The sequence below is a fragment of the Pseudorca crassidens genome, chromosome 6 (assembly GCF_039906515.1).
Source record: "Pseudorca crassidens isolate mPseCra1 chromosome 6, mPseCra1.hap1, whole genome shotgun sequence".
Taxonomy (NCBI): domain Eukaryota; kingdom Metazoa; phylum Chordata; class Mammalia; order Artiodactyla; family Delphinidae; genus Pseudorca; species Pseudorca crassidens.
This window is the reverse complement of record NC_090301.1, coordinates 463348-487991: the sequence shown is the minus strand read 5'-3', so window position 1 is coordinate 487991 and position 24644 is coordinate 463348. Positions and strand designations below refer to the sequence as shown.

The 24644-nt window shown below is 62.3% G+C and overlaps 2 protein-coding genes across 12 annotated transcripts in view; one reads left to right on the top strand and one right to left on the bottom strand.

The window, feature by feature from the left end:
* Positions 1–12596, top strand: part of FARP2 (FERM, ARH/RhoGEF and pleckstrin domain protein 2) — a 91677-nt gene extending 79081 nt beyond the window's left edge. For 5 of the 11 annotated variants that reach the window (XM_067739960.1, XM_067739959.1, XM_067739957.1 and 2 more), the window contains 11 exons: positions 440–689; positions 1530–1660; positions 4826–4894; positions 5466–5555; positions 8715–8735; positions 8927–9009; positions 9828–9946; positions 10172–10332; positions 11328–11435; positions 11619–11770; positions 12059–12596. In XM_067739960.1, coding sequence (XP_067596061.1) covers positions 440–689; positions 1530–1660; positions 4826–4894; positions 5466–5555; positions 8715–8735; positions 8927–9009; positions 9828–9946; positions 10172–10332; positions 11328–11435; positions 11619–11770; positions 12059–12128 — 1254 coding nt within the window. In that variant the 3' untranslated portion in view covers positions 12129–12596. Of the gene's footprint in view, positions 1–439; positions 690–1529; positions 1661–4825; positions 4895–5465; positions 5556–8714; positions 8736–8926; positions 9010–9827; positions 9947–10171; positions 10333–11327; positions 11436–11618; positions 11771–12058 lie in introns of those variants that run through there. The other 6 variants (XM_067739958.1, XR_010944105.1, XR_010944106.1 and 3 more) reach the window with 6 other exon arrangements.
* Positions 12597–12711: 115 nt separating this feature from the next.
* On the bottom strand, positions 12712–23507 carry STK25 (serine/threonine kinase 25). Its single transcript, XM_067739965.1, has 12 exons — positions 23348–23507; positions 22772–22894; positions 18513–18743; positions 17816–17872; positions 17204–17312; positions 16410–16567; positions 16134–16319; positions 15537–15682; positions 15258–15372; positions 15004–15075; positions 13404–13540; positions 12712–13235 (listed from the first exon to the last, which is right to left on the bottom strand). Exons 2-12 carry the CDS (start codon positions 22799–22801, stop codon positions 13196–13198), a joined length of 1281 nt encoding a protein of 426 aa, XP_067596066.1. The 5' UTR covers positions 22802–22894; positions 23348–23507; the 3' UTR covers positions 12712–13195.
* Between the last annotated feature and the right edge of the window lie 1137 nt (positions 23508–24644).

Sequence of the window (24644 nt, the reverse complement as noted above, 5' to 3'; positions counted from 1 at the left end):
CGGGCCGGGCTCCCCTCAGAGCCGCGGGCCGGTGCGGCTGCTCCTGCTGAGCTCGCGCCCGTTCCCGGCCTCTCCCGCGGCCTCAGCGCTCCGGGCGGCGGCGCGGGTCGTGCTTCCAGCGCTCGGCGCTCTCGCGGGACCGGGACCGATGGGGTGGGCGCCGCCAGCGCGTCGCCGAGGCCCCGCCCCCGAAGCCCCGCCCCCGAAGCCCCGCCGTGCCTCCAGGCCCCCGGTTTTGGGGGCGGGTGGTGAGCGCGTCCCGGAGGCGGAGGCGCGCGGCGTGAACTTAGGGCCCACACGCACGCGCGGCCGCCGGGCGGCGCTCCTCCAGCCCGGCGCGTCCCCTGTGATGCCCACCGAGGCAGACCGGTGTAGGGGGAGACTGGACAGGGGAGGGCGGGGCCCGGGGGCCGCCGCTCAGCTGCCCCCCGCCCCGCAGACGCTCACCCGCCACTTCCAGAGGCTCCACGAGGTCCTGACGGAGCTGGAAGCGGCAAGCAGGCGCCTGCGGAGGCTGGAGGCGCTGCGCCGGGACTTCGAGCTGCAGAAAGTCTGCTACCTGCCGCTGAACGCCTTCCTGCTGAAGCCGCTGCAGCGCCTGCGCCACTACCGGCTGCTGCTGCGCCGCCTGTGCGCCTCCGACCGCCAGGACCCCGACCGCGGCGACCAGGACCGCGCCGACCGCCGCGGTGAGTGCGCGCCCAACACCCAGCCCCCGCGGGCACCCCGTTCTCCGCCCGCGGCGCCCAGGGCAGGGGGTCGGTGGTCTGCTTCTGAGCCGCACACCTGGGGGGCCACGTGGCCTGGGGGAAGCTTCTGATGTCGGTGGGCTTTGTCATTCCTGACTTTGGTGAGAGGGACGAAGGAATAAACCCTGACCCTTGTGACCTCAGATAGGACTGACTTCCAGCTGCAGCACAAACGTAGAGCAGGAAGTCACTGCCTCTCAGGTCCGGTCACCGCTGTCTGTCTCTGAAAGTACAATACGAAGAGCTAGGTAGCCCTTCCTTCCAGCGGGTCTCCCGGTGTCCTGAGAATAGATCAGATAACTTTCTGACGTACAGGGAGCAAAACAGACCGTATGATGTGGACAGCGCCCTTCCTCTGCATCCTAAAAGCAAGTGTTTTGTGTTTGCCAAAAAGGAGGGGACAAAATTGCCCAGAATGTTTCCATGCATTTTAGGGGAAATGTGAAAGAAGAGCAGCACAGGTAAAATGAGGGTGGGCGACGCTGCTTTGCCCGTAACGTTAAATAGTTGTTTATAAAGACTCTGCCCTTTCTCTTTACCGAGCGTGAGCGTTGGCTAGTCAGCAGTTTGGGCTGAACGAGTCCACGTTTCAGGTCATCTGCAGGGACCCACACTTGCTGTCCCTAGCAGTCCTGTGAGGAGTTTGAGTACAATGTTCCTGGAATTAAAACCACCTTTAAATTGTCAGTTCCTGTCACAAACTGGTGGGTGGAGGGTTTCGACCATGCCACCCCCAGCTCACCTGCCCGGGCACCTGTACTGAGGGACCTCCCCACGCAGAAGCCCTCAAGGCCATCACGGAGGTGACCTCCACACTCCAGCACAGCCTCGTCCGGCTGGAGAACCTCCAGAAGCTGATGGAGCTGCAGCGGGACTTGGTCGGCATAGAGAACCTTATTGCTCCCGGCAGGGTGAGTGACTTTGAGAAAGTTCTGTGAACTGGTTACTGTTTTTAATTGAGATATAATTCAAAATGTGACTTGGTGGCTCTCAGTATATTCATGAGGTTGTGCAACCGTCACCACTAATTCCAGAACATTTTCATTCCCCGAAAAGAAGCCCCATCGCTGTCAGCAGCCGCCCCCGCCCCGCTCCCCGGTCCCTGGCAGCTTCTCATCGGCTTTCTGTCTCTGGGCTTCTCTCCGGACATTTCATACACATGGACTCTCACGGTGTGTGGCCTTCTGTGTCTCACTTCTTTCACTCAGCGCAGTGTCTTCAGGCTTCATTCGTGTTGTGTGTTGTGTTGGGGCTTCATTGCTTCTTGTGCCTGAATAGTGTTCATTCTCTGGAGACACCGTATTTTGGTTACCTGTTCATCTGCTGATAGACACTTGGGTTGTTTCCACTTTTCGGCCATTGTGAATAGTGCTTCTGTGAATGTCATGTACAAGTCCTTGTGTGAACATGTGTTTTCATTTCTCCTGGGCACAAACGTACATACCTAGGAGTGGAATTGCCGGGCCTGTGTTTAACGTTTTGAGGAACCGCCAGAGTTGTCCACAGTGGCTGCACCACTTTACGTTCCCGCCAAGGGTATAGAATGGTTCCGACTTCTCCATATCTTTTTTTTTTTTTTTTTTTTTTTTTTTGCGCGGTAGGCGGGCCTCTCACCGTTGTGGCCTCTCCCGTTGCGGAGCACAGGCTCCGGACGCGCAGGCTCAGCGGCCATGGCTCACGGGCCCAGCCGCTCCGCGGCATGTGGGATCCTCCCGGACCGGGGCACGAACCCGTGTCCCCTGCATCGGCAGGCGGACTCTCAACCACTGCGCCACCAGGGAAGCCCTTCTCCGTATCTTGTCTTTGATTCTAGCCATCCTGGTGTTACATAGTGGCATCCCTTCGTGGTTGTGATTTGCATTTCCCTAGTGACTAACATCAAGCATCTTTTCATATGTTTATTGGTCATTTCTGTGCCTTCTTTGGAGAAATGCCTGTTCAAGTCTTTTGCCCACCTTTTAATTGGGTTGTGTTTTTACTGTTGCGAGACTCCTTATCTACTCTGGATACCAGACCCTTGCCAGAACATGACTTGCAATATGTCCTCCCATTTTGTGGGTTATCTTTTCACTTTCTTGATGGTATCATTTACAACACTAAAGGTTTTAATTTAGCTGATGTCTAATTTGTCTGTTTTTTCTTTGGTTGCTTGTGCTTTAGGTGTCATAGCTAAGAAACTGTTGCCTGATCCAAGGTATGAAGGTTTACCTCTGTGTTTTCATCTAAAGGTTGTTTATGTTTTAGCTCTTACATTTAGAGCTGATCATTTTGAGTTTTGTGTATGGTGTGAGATATGGGTCCAACTTTGCTCTTTTCCAAGTGGATGTATAGTTGTCCCAACACCTTTGCTGAACTGTCTTCACTCCTTTGTCAAAAATCAGTGGGCCATGGAGTGTGAGTTCGTTTTTGAACCTTCAGTTGTATCCATGGGTCTGTATGTCTCCCAGGCTGCTTACTTTCTGTCACTAATTCCTTTTGCTTTGGACTCAGTACTGTCAGCAAAAGAAAATTGTTTTAAGGGTTGCACAAGTCCAGTGGTTAAGAATCCATGCTTCCAATGCAGGGGGCGCAGGTTCGATCCCTGGTCAGGGAACTAAGATCCCGAAAACAAAGGGTTGCACAGGGATGTGGGATGTTCCTGTCTCAGCACAAACGTAAGAGTATTGGAGCGTGGGTGTATAAATCCTGTTTTGCATTAGCCCTTGTTAGAAGAAAGGTACTGCGAGTGTGGGACCATGAGCTCAAAGAAACAAGACTAAGGAAGGTTTTGCCCTCCTGGAGCAGGGCCTTGGCTGGGAGCTGGGAGGGCTCTTGTTACACTGTTGTTTCTCTGAGTGCCCCACGCAGTGACTTATAGATGGTGGCCCCAGGAAACTGTCACCAGAGGGGCAAATAAACAAGAGCAGCCACGTAGAGCAGAGGCCGGGCGGGCTCCCCGGGGCGGCCTTGCGTCAGGGTCTCCGAGTCCTGCCTTAACCCCCGGGGCTCCTGGCCTCCCCAAGTGAAATGTGTGCATCAGTCAGAGACGAGCCCACCCCAGTTGTCTGAGCGCAGGGTCGAAGAGCAGGGCTGTGAACTGAAGGTGGGTGACGAGGCCCCGAGGGTGAGCACTGCCAGGCATTGAGGAGGCAGGACCTCGGGGAGCGCACCCCCAAGGGCTGGGGTCTCTGGGGAGCGGCGGAGCTGGCCCTGCAACGACGGCGGGAAGGCCTGCCAGCTGCGGCCCAGAGAGGGCTGGGGGCCGCCCGCCTCCTCCTGCAGGGCTGTCCCTTGGGTTGGGGCTGGTTTCTCCTCTCGCTGTGTCCGTGAGGATTACTGGGTGAGCTCTCCTCCCTGTGCCCTTGCTCAGGTCATCTGAGGGCTGTTAAGGCCGGGGTGTTCTCGGGGCACCAGCCCGTGCTGTTTGTCTGATAGAACAGCGGACGGTAGAAGAGTCCCCAGAAATCGTCCAAAGCGGACTGTTGGGGTCCCCGGGACAGTGCTTCAGCCAGGGCGCAGGCAGTTAGGGATGTCAGACATCTGTGCCCCGGAGGCAGGTGCGGGGCCCGGCCCGGCGGTGAGGGGAGCCCCGAGTCCCGGGGGGAGAGGGCTGCCCGGGACACGGGGGGCTTCCGCTGAGCCTCAGCCCACGGGAGGGTCTCACTCTGGGCCGTAGCACCTTCGTGGCCTTAGGAATCCTCTGCTCAAGCACCAGGGTGGCAGCTAACAAGTCCCCTGTGACGTTTGGTGGGAACCAGGTGTCCTGTCCTCCTCCCTCCCATTCTCAAGCTGCCCCGCCCAGCTTTTCTCAGAGCTGAACTCACGTCATCTCCATGGTGGAACCTTCCAGAAGCTGCCCCTCAACAATGCCCTTTGCCTTGTGTGCCGGCTCTCAGCACAGCCGGCCTGTGGGAGCTCAGAGACCAGGCACCGAGTTAACCGACACCAAACAGGATGCGGGTGACCGAGGGGAGCGGACGGGAGGGAGGCTGGAGTGGCACGGCGGGTCCTCAGGCATCCATCCGGGCAGGAGGGCGCCGCGGAAGGGCCCGAGGTGCCCTCGGCCAGCACACAGGGACCCCGATGGTGTCTTGCAGGAGTTTATCCGCGAGGGCTGCCTCCACAAGCTCACCAGGAAGGGCCTGCAGCAGAGGATGTTCTTTCTGGTAGGTGCGATGGGCGCGGTCCAGGCGGGCGGCCTCATTGTCAGGAGCCGGAGAGGGTCGCAGAAACACTCCCGGGCCTGCCACCTTCCTTATTCTGGGCTCTGGGCACCTGTCTGCAGGATGAGCAAAAGCCCGAAGGTAGAAAAAATCCACACACCTGCGGCTGCAGGGCCGCTCTGCTCGTGCCAGCGTCAGTTCGCAGGGCCTTACTCACGAGCCCACAGGTCCTCCCAGCAAGTCCCTGCCGCCAGCAGGTCCCCTTTTGTCAGCTCCCTTCCTCGCGCCCAGCTAGTGGATTCAAACCCCAGCCTTCCTGGGTGGGGGTGACTTTCAGGACCAGCCCCCCAGCGCCTCCCGCCGGCCAAGAGGTCTGCTGGCCCATGTGGTTGCTGGTCACCCCTGGGCAAAATGACTGTACGAATGGAACAAAAATCCTTTTTCTGCCAAAAACCTCCAGCAAACTGCATAAGCACACGGGGCCCTTGGAGTTGAAGTTGGTCTGATTGTTAAGATGTTGAATCCTTGTTACTTGTTTTTAGAATTCATTTTTCTAAAGCTTCTGGTCCCTCAGTTCTCAGACATGCTGCTGTACACAGGCAGAGGTGCCTCAGGGACCAGCCGCTTCCGGATCCGGGGACTCCTCCCGCTGCGCGGCATGCTGGTGAGCGCCCGGCGCCGGGCGGGTCCGGACCGGGGGTCGGGGGCCGCGCCACGTGGCAGCACCTGCCGGGCTGTTCACGCCTTTTCACCCTGTTATGGCTACTGTTCTCGGTGCTCAAACAGCCCCACCTGCAGCCCCTCCAGGGCCTCTTGACCAAGGCCACCAGCCCCTGCAGGACAAGGCCCAGCTCCGCCAGGAACCCACCTACTCCTCCCAGGGAGCCCTGTCCTTTGGCGGGAGACTCCGTGAAAAGCCTGGGTCGGGCGCTGGGGCCACCGCGCTGCTGGAGGGGTTGGGTGCTGACACAGCTTTGAGAAGAGGAAGCTGGACCCCGAATTCTTAAGACTGTAGAGTGTTCACTTCCTCGATTTTATACTTCTCTCTTTTATACTGACGATTTGGGTTTCTTTGGGCATCATAATTAGTTATTTCACACACACACACACAGCTTTATAATGGTAAAACAGAGACCACCACCGCTAAAGAGAGGGTGGGCTGCAGGGCAGGACTGGCCCCAGGGAAGCTCCCGGTGACCTCCACTGAGTCGTGCTGTGTCCTCTCGTTTGTCCTTTGACCTCCACCCCGTGAAGAGGCGCAAGCTCTGTCTTCAGAGCTCTTGAGGGGCTGGGCCGCACCTCATGCTCTGTCCACACCACATGCCGCCAGGGCGTGTCCGCATCCCCACCGTCTCAGTGCCGCGTGGCGTGTTAATATTGTCTCTGATGAGCGGGAATTCTTCGTCTTAATGGGATGCGGTCTGTCTTCTCCTCCGTGGTCAGTGCCTTCTGTGGCCTTAAAGGTCATGGAGAGACTCCCTCTTGAGTGTGAACCTAGACTCGGCCTGGAACCCATCTTTGGGAACAGCAGAGATAGGAGGCCAAGTTCAGGTTTTTGCTATAAAGATGTGCTGTTTGTCCAGAACATCTTAGGCAGTGAGCACCTCTCCCTGCAGCCCTGCCAGGCCCCGTCCAGGTGTAGGATGGGTGGGGTCCGACCCCTGTCCAGTTCCCAATTCCCAAAGCGTCAGCGCCGTCCTCCGCCCCTTTCTCCTTCGTGGCGTCTGGGCCTTCTCCCCGCCATCCGCACCCTGGGCACTGCACCACCTTCCAGAGAGCATCAGAGCCTCCGCAGGTGTCTCTGTAACATTTGTTCAGCTTTTCCAACTCTCAGCAAAAAGGGGTCAGTTTGAATGACCTCACCTGCCATCCCTGGAAGCAGACCCCATCTGTTTTAAAGTATACTTTTAAAAATTATACCTTCAGCATAGAGAAAAACTGAAGATGTACAGTGAAAAGCACTCATCGTTGTACTACTGCCCAGTAGTAAGTGCTGTCAGCATTTCGCCATCATCTGGGGAACACCCTCCACAAGCTGCATTGTAATCCGCACTGGCTTTGCTCGGCAGTTCACCTCGAACATGCTCCTGTGTCCTCTGCTTCTGCCACCGGCTCAGGAGCCATGAGTAGTGGATTGGGGCGCCGAAGCACACTTTAGTTAACCAGCTCCCTGCACCGGACGTTTTGGCTACGTCTAGTTTCTCAGAATTAGAAACAGCGCCATTGGATCTTTCTACGCGTCCTTAGTTACGGCCTTGAGATAAACCGCCACGCGTGTATGTGAGCCTGGGGCTCCCTGTTCCCACTGAGTGGCTGTAGGAGCGGCTGACTGGGTGGCCTTCCCTCCAGGCCCGTCTGCGCCTGCGCCGTCCCAGCCTTGGGCAGCGCTGGCCATCCACCCCGTCCTCCGCGCCCCAGGGATGGCCAGCAAGGCCGCTTCCTGCGCCCTCTGCTCTCCCCCAGGAGGCACCGGGTGCGTCTGTCGCTCTGACCTGTTAGTGTTGGTGAAGCGTTCCTAAACCCTTCCAGGTCTCAGGTGCCTTCCAGGTACGTAATTCCCGTCACTTTGCCTGCACTTCAGTGTCACCTCAGAGTTTATAAAGTCCCTCCAGACGGGGATCGCGTTTGTCTTGTCCCTAGAATGGCCACGGGCACAGAGGCCCGACGAATATGTGTTGAAGGGGTGAACTTAGATGTTTTTCTGTGGTCGGTCTGTCCATCTTTTCCTAATTTAGGGTTTCTGTCCTTGGCACGGGCTCAGAAAGTCCTTCCCACACCAAGACTACGTTGCTGTGGGACTTTCTTTGCTGCTGTGCTTACGGTTTTTTCTCTTTTACCTAATCCGCCTAAAATTTGTTGGTTTTGATGTTTTTAGGTTGGGATGTAACATTTTCTCCTCGTATAGTCAGTTTTCCCGTTATTTGTTACATCCTCCATTTTCTTACTGATCCCAAAGTCTGCCTTTATTATATAAAAAAATTCTTGTCCTTACACTTGGATTCTTTCTGAAGGTTCTGTTCCATTTCTGTCTGTCCCAACATCAGTCTACACTCTTCTAATTAGTGGTGGTGTAAGGGTTAGTCACTGTGTGGGTAAGTTCCTTCCCTTATTTGTCCTTCTTTTTAAACAGTTCTTTGCTCAAGTGTTTATTTAATTCTTCTAAATAAACTTTGGAGTCATTTGGACAGATTCCTTCAAGAAACAACATTGGCGTTTCTGTGGAAATTGCATTAAATTTACATATTGACTTGGAGGGGGCGGCCGACATCTTGATAACCTTCTCCTCCTGGCTGCGCTCCTGTTAGTTTCAGACCCTTTTAAGTCCAGCGTGAGGCTCGGTGGTTGGCATCCCATGTTCTGGGGTGGGTCACCTGTAACTGGCTGGTCCTGGGGACAGACAGACAGCCCTCGCTCCTGACTGTGGAGGGAAGGATGGTGACTCCTGGCTTGTGAAAGACACCGTTTCCTTCTGTTTGTATATAAGAGATTATCAGAAATAACGTGTGGGATTTTGGCAAAGGTGTTTCAGCATGTGGAGGGGGATGGTCACTCTTCTCCCTTTGACTTTGTGACAGGGTGGGTTCCATCAGTCACCTTCCTCATTCCTAGAACAAGCTCACTTCGTCAGAGGACAGTTTCTCCTCTAGGCTGTTAGGTCTGATTAAGGAATACTTTGTTCTGGAGTTACTTCTCTTAATCTCTTATAACTGAGATTAGCCTGAATCTAACTCTGTTAGCGTTTGGTACCACTTTATAAACATGAATTGTCCAACTCCCTTTTCAACTAAAATGCTCAACCTTTTTTCCCGTGCTTGATTTTCAGCTAATAGTGCTGGACCCACCGGTGAGTAGTTGGGTGCCCATGGCCCTCAGCTTGCCCACCTGGGCAGCAGGCGCCATGGCGCGGGGATCCCTTGTGTCTCCTGTAACCCCTCGTAGAGTCGGCGTGGGCTTGGTCGGCACCTGTGTCCTGCCGCAAGCTCGGGTTCCGCCAGCCCCGCTCCGGGTCACACTCCCCTCCTCTCCCGCCCGCAGGTGGAAGAACGTGAGAATGAGTGGTCTGTCCCGCACTGTTTCACCATCTACGCCGCTCAGAAGACAGTCGTGGTGGCAGCCAGGTAAGGGCCTTCCGCCCGCGTTCCGCATCCCAGCGGCCCTGGTCCCCTCTGAGTTGTGAGAGTGTCGCGGTCGCGGGGACACGCAGCCCCTCGAGCACTGCATCAAAGCTGCGCGACCGCAGGAGCAGCTTCACTGTCCGTGGGAGCTTGTGACCATTGAGACCATCCGCAGAGACTGGCTGTGACACTGCTGGCTGCTCAAGGGAGGGGGCCGGCGGGCTAGTGGGGGGAGCCCGGCGGGGCGGCCACACCGAGGCCTAGCGTCACGTGCTTCCCGCCCCGGAGCTGGGCAGCAGGAGGCTGACTGGGCCGTAGCACAGGAGCAGACAGACGCTTTCCCCACTCCCCACACCCTGTGGACAGCAAGGCGACCCGAGCTCCTGGCGGCCTGGACGCTGTGCCTGGACCCTCCCCTGTGGGAGCCCGCGTCCCCAGCTTCTTCCAAAGGTGTCGTCCTGTGTCCGGGCGGGCGGCGCCTGGCTCTCAGCTCCCATCCTGCGGGGTCCTGGCTGATGTCAGAGCACAGGGCACTGGACTCCCACCGGGAAACCCTGGCAGCTTAATTTATGATCCAGGACCCAGTCTCATATTTCAGCTTCACAGCCCCAGAGACCTAAACACCCGTTCCAGGAACCAAGTACCCTGTAGAGCCCCCCCGTTCCAGCGTGACAGGTGCAGGCTGGGCCTCCAGCAGCGTCCTGACAAGCCCTCTGGACCCGAAGGATAGGGCGCACGAGGGGGAAGCAGGCACCCTGGCCTTCTGCCCTCCAGTGGGAGGGGGCCCTGCCCAGTGGCTGAGCTTCGGCCCTGCCCCGCAGCACCCAGCTGGAGAAGGAAAAGTGGATGAGGGACCTGAACGCTGCCATCAATGCAGCCAAGAGCAGCGCCGACACGGCCCTGGCACCGCTGGGCAGCGTGCTGTGCCCCCTTCCCCGCAGTGAGTGCTGGCCGGGCCCCCAGGAGACAAGGAAGCTTTCCTGTGGGTGTCACCCAGGTCACGGGCAGCCCGCTGGGCCCACGTGCTCTCCGTCCACGAGGGACATTTCGGGCGGGCGGGAGCTCTTCTGGCAGGAGCAGCACGTGGTCTCGCACCCTGCCTGCTGCTGGCCGGGGGCGCGGGCGGGTCCCGTCTCCTCTGAGCAGGGGCTGACTTCTCCCCCAGGGCCCTCCGACGAGGTCTCTCTGGAGGAGTCGGAAGACGACGCTCGCAGGGCCCGCTGCTCCTCAGGGGGGCCGGGCCAGCACCGGGCCAGCACTGCCATGCACGTGTGCTGGGACCGCACCACCAGCATCTCCAGAGCCGACCGCAGCGCGGCCGTCGAGGTGCGGCCACTGGAGACCCTGCTTGTGTGGGCTGATGGGACACCCGGGGTCCACGGTGGCAGGGGAGAGCAGCCCGGGTGGGCGGGGCCGGGAGGGCGCCGTCAGGAGCTCTCTCCGAAGGGCCTGTCGCCCCGGGATCCTGGGATGGCTGCCTCCCTCACCGGGAGCGGCCTCTTTGCGCCTGGGTCACCTCTGCCTCCACTTGTCCTGAGCTTCCGCGGAAGCTGGGGGAGGGACCAGCAGAGCAGGTGAGGAGCGTGGGTGGGTCCTGACACGGCGGGGGGCGGGGGGGGCGGGGAAGAGCGGGGATTGTGGCCAGCTCGCTGGGGCCTGCAAGACGGCGGAGTGGCCCTGGACACCGCGTCCACCGTCTGTGCCACCCCCTCACGTGTCAGAGGCGCGGGGCCCTCGTGAGCATCAGCCCCCAACGGGGGCAGAGGCCTGCGTCATGGGGAGGGCCCTACCGTCTGTGGATGCACTCGGGCCCGTGTGCCTCGCCCCAGCGCGAGGTGCGAGGACGGAAGCGGTGGCGCCGGCCGGAGGGCAGGAGGGCCAGCGCAGAGCGGCGCAGGCCTCGGGGCTGAGCGGGGCAGCCCCTCCTCTCCCTAACAGCGCCACGCTGCAGGCCGGGCCGCTGGCTGCGTGGGCCTCTGTTTACGGGGCACCCCTGCCCCCCACCGCCTGAGAACCTTCCTGTCTGGCCTCCGTGTCACAGGGGATTGGTGATGACGGGAAAGAAACTGAGCGCTATTCTACTTCGTTGTCCAGACTTTTTACCACCCTCCTTTGTTAGCTGCCAACGAGCAGAGCGTCAGAGCATGGGGAAGGGCACTGCGTTCGTGTCAGTGCGGAGCCAGCGAAGCCTGTGGGGGGGTGACCCTGGGGAGACACCTGCTCCCAGGAGGCCCCTGGGAGGACAGAGCCCACAAGAGTGGCTGTCTTGGGGCTGGCGGTTCTTGGACACCCGTGCCCACAGGCTTTTCTTTTCCTTCCAGAACCAGCTCTCGGGATACCTGCTGAGGAAGTTCAAGAACAGTAGCGGCTGGCAGAAGCTGTGGGTGGTCTTCACCAATTTCTGTTTGTTCTTCTACAAAACTCACCAGGTAGGGGTGCTTAACCGAGCCCGAGGGGGGCTCTGCCCTTGGCACTGCAGGACCGCCAGGCCCGCCCACTGCGCCCTCACAGAACCCCCTCGGTTCTGAACGAGCCTGGCCCCGCCGCTGCTGCCGTGTGGGGAGAGGCGGGGGGCTGGGCGCCTGGCGAGCGCGTGCCCTGCTGCCTTCCAGGATGACTGCCCCCTGGCCAGCCTCCCGCTGCTGGGCTACAGCGTGAGCCTCCCCGGGGAGGCCGACGGCATCCACAAGGAGCACGTCTTCAAGCTCCAGTTCAAGTCCCACGTCTACTTCTTCCGGGCTGAGAGCAAATACACGCTAGGGAGGTAATTTCGCGGGGGGCTGCCAGGGCCCCCCGTATCTCCTCGGCTCTCCCTCTTCCACTGAGGACACCAGAGGCGGGTTTTCTGGGTCCTAGAAAGGAAGGACTGAGCACTGTTTCCAGGCTTTTAACTGGCCCATGCTGAGTCCCATGCCCTCCTTATTTGGGGTCACTCTTGGGAAGACAGTTGAGCGCAAGCCCACTGGTCTGATGGTCAGAGCACGCCCGCTTCCCAATCTGCTGTGGGCGGGGGACGGGTCCCGGTCCTGACGGTCCCGAAACCTCTTCTCAGGTGGATGGAGGTGATCAAGAGCGCCAGCACCTCAGCAGGGAGGGCCGGGACCTCCGAGGAGGAGGCGTGAAGCCCACCCTGCCCGGCTGAGGACAGACCCGAGCAAGCAGAGCAGCACGTGCCCATGACTGCACGTCCCGTGTCCCCCCTCCAGACTGGCAGTGGATGGGCCTCACTCACAGGGACACCTGGGAGGGGCACAGTCCCCTCAAGACCCAGTCACTCCCTTGGCCCCGTGGGGCAGCGGGACGAACACACGTGTGCGTGGAAATGGGCCCGGCTCCATGCACTGCCGAGGCTGGTGCCCACCTGCCCTCTCTGCGCCTCCAGAGCAGGACCCTGCCCTTCAGGCTGGGTGAAACGGGGGGTGGGACAGGGCCCCTGGGTCACAGCCACATGGAAGTCCAGCAGAAACCACTCTGCCGCCCACCCCACAGACCTCTGCAAAGTGGAAAGCAAAGTCCCCGTAATTTATCAGCCCCCAGGAGGTGCGCTGTGCTAACCTGCGTGTGGTTAAAAATAAAGGGCATCTCCTGTATGCCTGCGTGCTGCCCCTCTCCTTCCAGTGGGCACACGTGGTCCCTGCGAGCTGTGACGAGCTCAGAGGCCTGGAGCGCAGGCTGTGGACCCCGCCCGGCCACCACCAGCATGTCTCCAAGTCAGGTCTTTATTGAAAGTGGCAGGAACTTCTCAACGTTCTATGAAAACCAACTCCTTACCCTCAGGCTATTTACGGAAGCAAGGAAGTTTGATTTTTCTTAAAAAACAACATTCTGGCTGACAAGTACTTATGAGAAGACACGGTACCTGATCCAACACCACAAGGCAAATCTACAACCTCCAAGGGCCATCGGGCTGGGTGGGGAGGAGGCATATCTGCCCCTCAGTCTGGGTGGCCGCACTGCCCGGGAGCCCACAGAGGGGACGGCCAGGCACCGCTCTGCTGCCGAGTGTGGCCGTGGCCTGGCCACGAGGGGGGCGTGGCAACGGGGCGGCCCTCTGCTCGGGGCTGGGGGCGTGGCCCGGCAGGGAGGCCGGCGGCCCCGACAGCACACGGGGTTTCCAGTGAGCGCGGTCCTCGACAAGGCAGCTCAAGACGAAGACCCCTCTCTCCCCTGTGTGCGAACCGCAGCGGCTTCAGCGGGCTGACGTCAGGTGGTTTCTGCTGTGTGAAAACCTGCGGACCCGAGGCCCCGTCACTGCTGCCGCCGCCCGGCAGTGCCGGCCGGGGTGGGGTCTCCGGGACACCGAGCGAAGCCGGTGCGGCCCCGTCCTGCCGCCTCCTGTCCCAAGGGCGAGCACCCAAAGCGCGTCCTGGGCCTCCCCCCTGCCCCAGCACCCTCACCTCTGCACGCGCTCCACCAGCTGAGCCATCAGCTTGTCCGAGATGCCGGGGCAGGACTCCTCAGCCAGGCTGAAGGCGTTCTCCAGCTCCTCCAGCGCCCCCAGGCCCCCGCCGCTCTGCTTGTGCTTCTCTTTGAGCTGCAGAGAGACACCCGTGCGCCTGGTCAGAGGCTCAGGCTGGTGGCCTGCTCCCCTCGCCTGTGACTCGCAGCGTGGTCCCTCCACACACAGCTGGGACAGCAGGTCCCCGGAACGCCTGCGGGCGGGGCTCCCAAGAGAGGCAGTGGCCGCCCCACCCCCCGCCTGCCCCTGCAGCACCCGCGTCCTCAGGCCTTGGCTCTCCAATCACGTGGCTTCCCCCTGACCAGGGTCCTAGAAGCCCACAGCTCAGGTCCGCCAAGTGAGAGGACACAGCCAGACCCGCCGGCCCGACCTTCGGGACCAGGCGCCACCAGCACCGCGGGGCTGTGAGGACCCAAAGGAGAGAGATGCCCTCCCTGCAACTGGCCTGGGAGGGAGGGGCTGGAGACTGGTCAGCCCGTCCCCACCACGCCCGACACTACAGAAACAGGGGTGCACACCTTCCAGGACACCCCCCCAGCAGCCGACCTCAGGCAGGCCCAGCCCACAGCGTCAGGACCCTAAGGGGGCCCCAGCCAGCCTAGGTGGGGCTCCACCTCCCCACCCACCTCCCTACCCCGACACACCAGCCCACGGCCCAGCCCACGGCCCACCCCTCGCAGCTGGGACGCGAATGAACACACACACACGCGCGCGCACACACCACGCAGCCCCAGAGCTGCCGGCCCCGCCCCGTGGCAGCCTTGCTCAGGCTTCTGATCCAGCTGTCCACGCTGAGCCCCAAGAGCTCCTGCCGCACAGCCCCAGGTGCCCGCACAACCAGGGGCAGTCCCCCCAATCCCGTTCCCCCCACTCCAGGCATTCCAGGCCCCTGGAGGTGGCAGCGTGCCTGCCTGCATCCTGACGCCCCTGCCCCGTGCCCGCACCCCACCCTCCGTGGAAAGGCTATGCTGCCGCCACGCTCAACATCCCCTCCTCCTCCCCCGAGCTCCAGGTGCCAGCGACACCCTGGGTGTGAACCTGACCTGACCACAACCCACTGCCGGCTGACTTATGCTCCTGCGGATGCTACCGACTGCCCGTGAGCAGGTGACACAGACACCAGGTCACGTGACCACTGGGGAGTTGTCCTTAAGGGCTCCCTGCCCAGGGCCTGACACCCAACACCAAGATCTAAATCTCCCGGCCTCTCTCTAGACAAGAGAGTCACCCCGTGTTGCTGGTTCAAGACAAAAAGTCCTAAGACAGTAATTCACGATCAAAGCTGCCCTGAGACCCCAGAGAACCCTGGCAGGCTTGGGAACTTAAGGGTCACCTTAGGCCAGCTTGCCCCAGCCATCCCTGGCCCTTCCACTCAGAAGGCCGGGTCCACAGGTCCACCCTCGTGGGCTTTACGGGACCCAGAAAGCCTGCGCACCGGCAGGCTGGCCAGTGTACCTTGCTGTGGCCCTGCGGGGGCAGCATCTCTGAAGAACAGCAATACAGCCCCTGCCCCCCAGGCCCCCCGGCCCGGCCCTCACCTCTCCAAAGACGGGTCGGACCAGCGTGGACAGGCACTGGGACCTCGGCTGCCTCTTGACAGGCTCCGCTGACTGCAAACACAAAGCGCGGAGGGGTGAGCAGGGCAGCGAACTCAGGCGCCCCGTTTCCGGTCTCCTGGAAACCCGCCCTGGGGAGCACACGTGCCCAGGAGACGTGCCCCCCCACAGCCCTCCCCTCAGTCAGCTCTGAACAGGCCTTCACCCTCCTGGCGTGGGCGCGGGGACAGCCAGACCTTCTGGGGGCCATGCAGGGCCGTCCCCTTGTGCAGCTTGCCGTGCGGGCTCGGCCGGATGGTGGGGGGGAACGTCCAGACGGGGCCCTGCTCTCCGTCCTCAGGGTCTCCGTCGCTGAAGGGGAGGAGGAAGAGTCACAAGGGCCGCGAAGCGCACCTGGCCTCACGGCCCTGAACGCTGGGCCCGCGACACCAGGAACAAGCACCCAATTCCTACCCCCGAGCAGGGACCCCGCCCCTGTGCCCACCGAAGCCCCACAGGACGAGCGGGGCCCCTACATGTCGGAGTCCTCGGAGCTTGACTCCTCGCCGTGGCCCTCTGACTTCCAGCGCTTGTAGCGGTCGATGAGCTCAGTGAGGAAGGAGGTCTTCTTGGTGTAGCGCGTGATGAACTTGTGCTTCAGGAGCTCCTTGGCGGCGGGCCGCTGCCGGGCACGGGCACGGGTTACCTGGCGCCGGGCAGCCAAGCTCCGCCCTTCGAGCTCCGGGGGCTCGGGTGCAAAACAGCCTGGGCCGAGCCCTGGGCCTCAGCCTTGCTGCTCCCGGGGGCTCGGTGAGGGGCCTCCGGGTGGGAAGGGGCAACAGGGAGGCTCGGGGGTGCTGCACGCCGTCCTTGCCAGGGGGGAGCCCTCTGGAGCTTCCCCGGACCCGCCGGGGGTTGCAGCAGAGCCCACCCTGGACCAAGAGAGGCTGGGGCGAGGGGGCACCTGGCACAGGGGAGGGGCCTCAGGCCCCATCGCCTCCCAGCTCCCAACACAGACCCCCCCAACACACACACACACACACACACCCCTGGGGCCTGGTTCCAGTGCGGCCAGAACCCGCCCAGCCATGCAAGCTGGCACCTGCTGGAGCGGGGGGCCTGGAGGTGCTTACGAATCGGGGGTCCTTGTTGAGGCACGCCTCCACGAACTCCCTGAAGGGCTTGCTGTGGCGGCCCTCCAGCGTGGGTGGGCTGTTCTTGGGGATCAGGAACAAGACGCGCATGGGGTGGAGGTCGGAGTTGGGGGGCTCGCCCTTGGCCAGCTCGATGGCCGTGATCCCCAGCGACCAGATGTCAGCCTGGACGGAAAGCCACACGGGGCCACTGCAGCCGGGGCACCTTGAGCGCCCCCGCCCGCGACCCTGCCCCCCCCCCCCCGCCGCGCCCACCTTGAAGTCATAGGCCGACTGCTTGATGACCTCGGGCGCCATCCAGAAGGGGGTGCCCACAAACGTGTTCCTCTTGATCTGCGTGTCCGTGAGCTGCCCTGCCACCCCGAAGTCTGCCAGCTTCACGTCACCCTGCTCTGAGAGCAGCACGTTGGCAGCTGCCCGACACAGGACAGCGGGGCGTCACCCTCCGCGCCACGAGGGCTCCCGCCCGCACGCAGCTGCCCGAGGAAGCGCCTCCCTCCCGGCGTCCGCCCGACGACCTGACCAGGGCCCCAGGGCACTGCCGGCAGGTGAGGGGCACAGCCACGTGCTTCCCCCAGGCCAGGCTCCAGGGCCCTCGTGGTGGTTGCCTCTTACGAAAAATCCCACAAACAGAGAGACGGCCCTTCCTCCCAAGTCACACAACAGGCGGAGGTGACCCTGACCGTCCCCTCACTCTGCCAGTCACCTCCCGTCAGCCCCTCAGCCAGGTCCCTCCCTGGTGGCCTGGCCACTCGTGTACACCAGCACGGTTGCCCTAACTACACCTCACTCTCAGATCTAAGACCTGAGCGAGAGTCCATGTTTTTGGCCTAAATAGGGTCCCTCCTACGCTACGTGCAGAGCTGCTCTGCCAGCGCACAGGGACACGGTACTCAGAAAGCTCTGTCCGTTACTGGCAGTGTCTTCTGGAAGACAGAGCAAGATGGAACCGCTGGGTTTCCGAGGCCACGGGGAGCGCAGGCTGGGCGCACTGAGCACCGCCAGCCCCGTGCCCCAGAGCCGCCTGCCACCTCACAGCCCCGAGGGACCTTTGATGTCTCGGTGTATCTTGCGCTCTGAGTGCAGGTACTCCAGGCCCTTCAGGATCTCTCGCAGGATGGTGGCGATGTAGGTCTCCTCCAGGGGACCCGGCTTAAGCTGCAGACACACAGGAGACACTCGGGCCTCCCCTGCAACGCCGGCCCACCCTCCCTTCCCTGCCACCCAGAGCCAGCGCCAAGGCCTGAGCTCGACCTCCTCTCTACCGCGCGCGGGGTGACCCTCTGGATGGCGGGGGCTTCCTACTTCTTTACCCACTCTCGAGAGAGAAGTTCCAGAGGCCACGTCACGTGGGTGTGGGGGAGGCCCTTTTCTGAGGACAGACACACGCTACCTTCACCTTCGCTGTAAACGTAACAGCTGAGAACGGAGTCCTGGCCACACCCCTGAGCTGTCTGCCTGGGGGAGCTAACCACCCTACCCCCCAGAGGCCTGCAGAGGCCCGGGACCCCTCAGCACTGGCTGGGTCCCAAGGAACATCCGATGTGCCAAGACGGCAAAGGGAGGGAGGTCACGGGAACCCAGGGCCCAAGGACAACCCCCAGACAACTTCAGTCTGGCCCCCGCCCTGCGGGCCACCCACTGCGTGGCCCACACCTCACCAGGTCCAAGGCGGAGCCGCCGCCCAGGTACTCCATGATGATCCACAGCTTCGTGCTCTGGTACCAGAGAAGCGCGCGTCAGCACAGGGCAGCCAACAAGCATGGGACCCCGACACACGCCCCCACCGGGGTGACTCAGCCAGGACGCCCACCGGGGACGGGCTGCAGCAGCCCAGCCTGGCTCCCCTCCCACCACGCCCCCACTGCAGACGCTCTGCAGACAGACCAAGTGCCCGGTCAGCAGCCGAGCCCCCTCCCTCAAAGCCCTCCTGGGAAGGGCTCCAGGCTCCGGCTGCGGGGGTCCCAGAGCTCTCCCAGCAGATGCACCCTTGCCCGGGCAGCAGGCGCAGCCAGGCCACTCCAGAGCCGGCCGACCCCAGAGACTCTGCTCACGCCCTGCCCTCCCAAGGGCTCCCCCTCAGGACGAGGCCAGGCCCCTCTCTGCATGCACGTTTGGTCCTGGGGGCTGTCGCTTCTTGGGGGCCCTCTCCACTGTGAGGCTGGGTCCGTGTTGACCTGTCGGGACCCCTGCCCTTCAGACCAGGCCCACGTGGGAGCAGACCCAGCCTCGGCCTCCCAAGCAGACACGGGGACTGCCGGGGCCGTCCCCGTGCTGGCCACAGGGAACCTAGACGGCTCCCCGGAGGGGCGGGCACGGGCGTGGCTGGCGCAGAGCAAGCCCCCAGCCCGCAGGCACCTTCAGGTAGGAGCCGAAGTAGCGCGTGATGTAGGGGCTGTCGCACTGGCTGAGCACCGTGATCTCCTGCTGGATGTCCTCGATCTCGTCCTCAGCCTCCTCCAGGTCGATGATCTTGATGGCAACCACCTCCTTGGTGCGGTTGTCGATGCCCTTGTACACCTCCCCAAACGAGCCCTTGCCGATGCGGTCGAGCTTGGTGAAGAGCTCCTCGGGGTCCACGCGAGAGTGCTGGGGACAGAGGGCGGGCCAGGCAGCCAGTGACCCCAAGAGCCGCGAAGAGCCAGGGAGTGCCCCCAGATGCTTTCCTCGCTTCCTTTATCACTTTTCGTTCAGAAGATAAAGTTACCCTCCACACAAGGGAAAACGCCCCCAGAAAGCGCGGCGAGACCTGGGCTCTCGCCAAGAAACCAGGGCCGTGGGCAGGCAGAGGGGCCACGCAGGTCACCCCGACCTGCCCACACCCCACGCCTGGGGAGGGCCCAGCAAGGCACAGTAACGGGTTAGGAGGGACGAGTCGGTGGAGCACAGGGAGGCGGGGACCGTGAGACGACCCTGGGCGACGCTGTAACCACCCAGGAGCCAGCCTCATGCGCCCTGCCGGCTTCGTGAGAAACAGCCTGTCCACACTGGATCAGTGACTGTAACAGACTCCCCGGGGAAGGGACGAGGGATGTACGGAACTCTCACCGATCTTCCTGTAAACCTAAAACTGCTCTAAAAAATAAAGCCTGTTAATTAAAACAAAAAACAAACCCAGCACACGTTAACCGAGTTCTCCCTGCGCACCTGGAAGGCGCACCTGGAAGCCACACCCGGAAGCTACACCCCTTAGAGAGAGTCCCATTCGAGCCCCCAGATCAGTCCTCACACCAGCGCAGAGCTGAAAACTAACACTTTCTTGGGTGCTTGATCTTGGAGGTTCAAATATACGGAACGCCGTCCCACCCAGTGCTCAAGGCAGAAGCACAAAACCACCCTAACAGGCGCTGAGCCGCTGGGGCAGGAGGCGCTCGGCACCTCCTTGTCCCAGCACCTGGACGCTGTGGCAGAGGGGCATCCGCGGTGACAACCCTGCTTTTGTCCCTGACCCTCAGTGCATCCAAGGCGAGACAGCTCCACGTGGGGCTGCGTGGAGGCAGCAGCACCAGAGAGCGGGTGGGGCACCCCTGGCATCGCCCCCACCCCCGCCCCGCGGTCCCCTGGGCTTCTGAGATCACCTCACTCCCGCCACCGACCACGTTCTTAGAGCCTGGAGCGGCCGCACAGGCGCTGCAGCCCCAGGACCCACGTGAGGTTCAGCAGCTCTGGGTGGGACCCGTGGAAAGGCTGGCAGGGAGCATAGCATTTAGTCCAGACAGAGGTGAAAAGGGTTTTCCAAGCCCTGCCGGGCCTCAAATCCACCAGGACTCACGTCCCTCCAAACCCCAAGCACCATCACCCAGAGGGCGTCTCGGGGGGCGCCCACCCAAAGCGGCGGCGTCACCACTTGCTCGGCTGCTAAGCGCTGTCCGTGATGGTGCTGAGGGCGGGCCCATCCCAGGGCAGCCGCGCTCACCAGGTCCGGAGGAGACAGCCCTGGGGAGCACAAAGCCCACGTGCACCCCTGGGGTTCACGCCCAGGCAGAGCTCCGTTTGCGGCCCAGCTGGCTTCAGACTGAGATGACGTGTCAACCCCAAGTGGCCAGCGAACTGCCTTCCCAGGAGAGGGTGGCAGGTGATGGGGCCTCGGGGAGGGCTGGGCCAGCGAGCCTGGGACACAGCCCCCTTCCACCTGCCCCTCCGCCCGTGCCCCTCGGCTCAGCCAGCCCAGGAGGGCCTCTCGCACCTCTGGGGGCCGGTCCAGCAAACCACTCACCCGCACGCCAGCCCCAGCCCCAGCCCGAGCCAGGGCTGGCACGGCCCCGGGGACGCCTCCGGTCCCACCAGCGCTCCTTCTGCGGTGGTCTCAGAGAAGACCCAGGGGAGGTGGACCGAGGCCCGGCAGCACTGATGGGCACCGCTGTCCCTCCAGCTCTCGGGCCTCTGCCAGCGACACACGCTCCCCGCCTTCTCCACGCGGGGCAGGGCTGGGGCTGGTCCCCCACAGCGGCCTGACCAGGGATACCCCAGGCAGGGTGCCCAGCCCTCCACGGCCCCAAAGTGGGAGACAGGGCAGACCCCTAACCAGATTCCAGGCTCGGCAGGGAAGCAGGGAGCCCCGGCCCCAACTCTCACACTCTTTGGGTCCCCACCGCTACAGGCCAGTCCCCTGAGCAGACAGCGTGACAGGAAGGCTCCTGGCCGTGACCCCAACCCTACAGGCACATCACAGACACAACCTGCTCACAGCCCTGCCAGCGGAAGGAGAGACAAGTGCTCCGGGGCCTGGGTCTCAGGCCGCCCTTCCTGACAACACGCGTGGTCTGGACAATCGCTCAGGCTGCTTGCTGGGCCCAGACCCTGGTTCTCTGAATCAGCCCTGGGGCTGCCAGGTCTGCAGCTGCCACTCAGCAGTGTGTCTGTATGTATGTCCACTTAGCGATACGTCTGCCATAAGCGTCACCCTCCAAGATGAGGGGTGCCCAACAGCCCCCACCACCCCACGAAGGGTGGCAGCCAATGTGCACGCGGTGCTGCCTGCAGCCATCCAGAGCCTGTAGGCAGGGCAGGAACCAGCTAGGCAGGGGCCTGACATGCAGGGCTCCCCCATGCCTGTGGAGGAGCACACCCACGGCCCCATGCAGGGGCCGCCTCGAAGGGCCACAGTGACAACCGTCTCAAGAGAAAACAACGTCCTGTCAGGCTTCCTGCCACCGACAAAGACCAAGTCTCTCCACCCCTAAAAGGACAAAAGGGGCTTCCTTCCTTTGGGGTCTCTTCCTCAGCTCCTCTGGGCCTGCGCTCCCTTCCCCGGGCATGTGATCCGGAGGCCCAGGCCACACTCCAAGCACCATCAGCACACAGGTATGGGGGGGCTCATAGCTCCCATTTCTCATTCTGGGACCCACGGGAGCCACTCCTATAGCTCTTTATAAAAATAAACTCGAGCCAGACTTCCCTCCCAGCATCTGAGTCATGTAATTTAAGACACAAGATGTCACTGATGAACGAAAACCCACCAGCTCACGTCCGCGTCAGCGAGCAGGCCCTGGGGCCCGTCTGCAGCCACAGCCGGTCCAGGATGCCCTGCCCAGCAACTGTGTGAGGCGCTCCAGGTTTCTCCAAGGAGCCCAGCTGGGCCTGGAGCTGACCCTGACCCCAGCCCCGCCGCCCACACACAGACACACGCTTCCTGTTCCTCCCGAGCACCCATCCTCAGACTCAGCCCACGGAAGTTCTCTTTAAGAGCAGCTCCCAACACCTCACAGCGCTCAGCCTAAACCACGCTGGAGCCGACAAGATGAGGAGAACAAGACCCAACAGCTAGGACGCAGGGACACCCAACTGCCAGGTGGCTCACCTCACATCAGCTTCGGGTCACACTCGATTTGAACTAACAAAAGAGGGGGAAACGTATGGCCCAGAAGCCCAGAGCTGGCTGCCCCGACGCTCTTATCCAGAGCCACCCAGCCTCAGGGCACACTGTGGAGGGTCCCCAGTGCAAAGCCAGACGCCTCAAAGTGGCTGTCGGGAATTATGAGAACCAATCAACCAAAAAAGAAAGGCAGTGGGCGCTTTCCAGGCAGGCACCTCCAGCCCAGGGGCAGCCCTTTCCAGCCCCCTTGAGAGAAACAGGCACACACGTGTCCTCGGCTTTCCCTGCACACCGACTCTCCCAACAGCTGCTAAAACCCATTCTCAGCCCCTCTCGTCCCCCCCCCCAGCCCCTACCCAGGCCGAAGCTCCATGTGGACCCCGACCTTCCACATGCCTCCAGATGCGCAGACCCAGGTTCCTGCGGGCCGGCCCGGTTCCCAAGATACGTCTCTGCACGCCCTCCACTGACCCTGCACTGTGGCTCTACGCTGACAGACTTGGAGACTCCTGCCCCACAGAACGCTGCAAACCAGCCAACCGGAGTCGGCCCTGCACCCACCAAGCCTGAGCACCGCAAGACTGCTCCCCGCTTTGCGCACGGCTGTGCATCACAGGGCTCCCCACGAGCTCCTCCCTTCAACCCACACACGCCTTAGCAGGGGCTGCTCTTCGGAAACGCCAGGACGACTTTCAACAGACAGTCCTTGGTGAAGCGCCCTTTCTCAGACCCTGCAGCCAGCGGTCCGTGTCAGGCGCACGTGCACCGACACACACGCCCGCGGTCCAGACGCCCCCCTTACCTGGTTGGCAAATCCCCTGAGGTGAGCCATGTCTGCGCGGCTCTCAGACCATCCGCTGCACCGCCGGGAGGCCCCGAAATCCTGCCTGGAGGCTCTGGAACTCGGCTCACCCGCTTCAGTCAACTGCAGGGAGAGCAGGCCTGCTCGGTGCCCTGTTCCGGGTACACGGGGCTCCCCGCTCCCCTGGGACCCGGCGGCCGCCCCCTCCTCCAACCATCTGGGGACCAGCTGGGGTTGAGGGCGGGCTGGAGTCAGAAGGAAGGGCCATTCCTCCGAAGGATCCCCAGTGCCGCGTTCTCCTCTTCGCCCGGCCCAGCCCAATGCCTCCCCGGAGGAGCCACCCAACACCGGGCACTCCTCGAAGCCCCTCACACCTCCGCCCCCGGCCCCCGCCCTTCCTTCAGACCCCGGACCCCCGCCTGGACCCCCGCCCCTAACCCCTCCCCCAGTGCCCTCTCCGCGCCCCACCCCCACCGCCGACCCCGCCCCCGGAGCCCTCCCCCCGCCCCACTCCCCCCGCCGCCCGGCCCCCTCCCCAACCGCCCCAGGCGCGGGCCCGCCCGGCAGCGCGCCCACCTCCGGGGGGCTCCATCCCGGCCTCCCCCGGCCCGCTCCGCAGTGCCCACGAAGGCTCCCACCCGCAGCCTCCGCTCGCCCGGAGATGCCTGGGCCCTCCAGTCCGCGAAGCAGCGACAGTGTCGGCGGCGGCCGGAGAAAGCCCGGCGGCGGCGGCGACGGCGGCGACGGCGAGGGCGCGCGGCGTCGTGGCCCAGCGCGGGGCTCTCTGGGACACCGAGTCCCTCTCTCGCCCTGCGCCGGGGCGCCCGCAGGCGCTGGACTACAAGTCCCGGCAGGCCACGCGGCGAGCAGTGTCGCGGCCCGCAGGCGCGCCGCGGAGCTCTCTGGGACTCCGAGTCCTGCTTCCTGAGAGGCTCGGGCCTACGTCTCCCGGCAGGCCGCGGGCCGGGGCCGGGCCGGGGCGGCCGTGGGGTGGGGCCGCCCCTCCGCCCCGCCCTCCCCCCCCGCCCCGCCCTCCGCCCTCCGCCCTCGCGCTGCCCCTACTCCTTCCCGCACCTGGGAGCACCTGGGCCTGGGCTCCCGTCCTGTCCTGCAGGCCCCGCCCCTTCCAGCATCTCCGGTCGGGGAGGGATGACTGGGTCTGGACGTGCCCGGGAACACTATTCAGCCTGAAAAAGGGAGGCGGTTCTGACACAAGCCACTGCCTGGATGAACCTTGACGACGTGGCGCTAAGTGACATAAGCCAGTCACGGAAGGACAAATACTGTTTGATTCCACGTATGTGAGGTCCCGAGAGTAGCCAGATTCGTAGAGACAGAAAGGTGAAGGGTAACTGCCAGGGTGGGCGTATTGTTCAATGCGGGCAGAGTTTCAGTTTGGGAAGATGAAGAGAGGTCTGGAGGTTGGCTGCACACCTGTGTGAATGTATTTAACGCTGCTGAACTGTACAGTTAAGATGGTACGTTTTATGCGACCTGTGTTTTACCACAATTAAAAATAAATAAAATAAAATGAAATAAACCTATCACAAAGGGACAAACACTGTATGACTTCACTTAGATGAGGGGTCAAGAATAGGCCACTTCAGGCTTCCCTGGTGGCGCAGTGGTTGAGAGTCCGCCTGCCGATGCAGGGGACACGGGTTCGTGCCCCGGTCCGGGAAAATCCCACATGCGGCGGAGTGGCTGGGCCCGTGAGCCATGGCCGTTGAGCCTGCGCGTCCGGAGCCTGTGCTCCGCAACGGGAGAAGCCGCAGCACTGAGAGGCCCGCGTACCGCAACAATAACAACAAAAAAGAATGGGCCAATTCAAGAGACAGAAAGTAGAATAGAGATTTCCAGGGGCTGGGGGAGG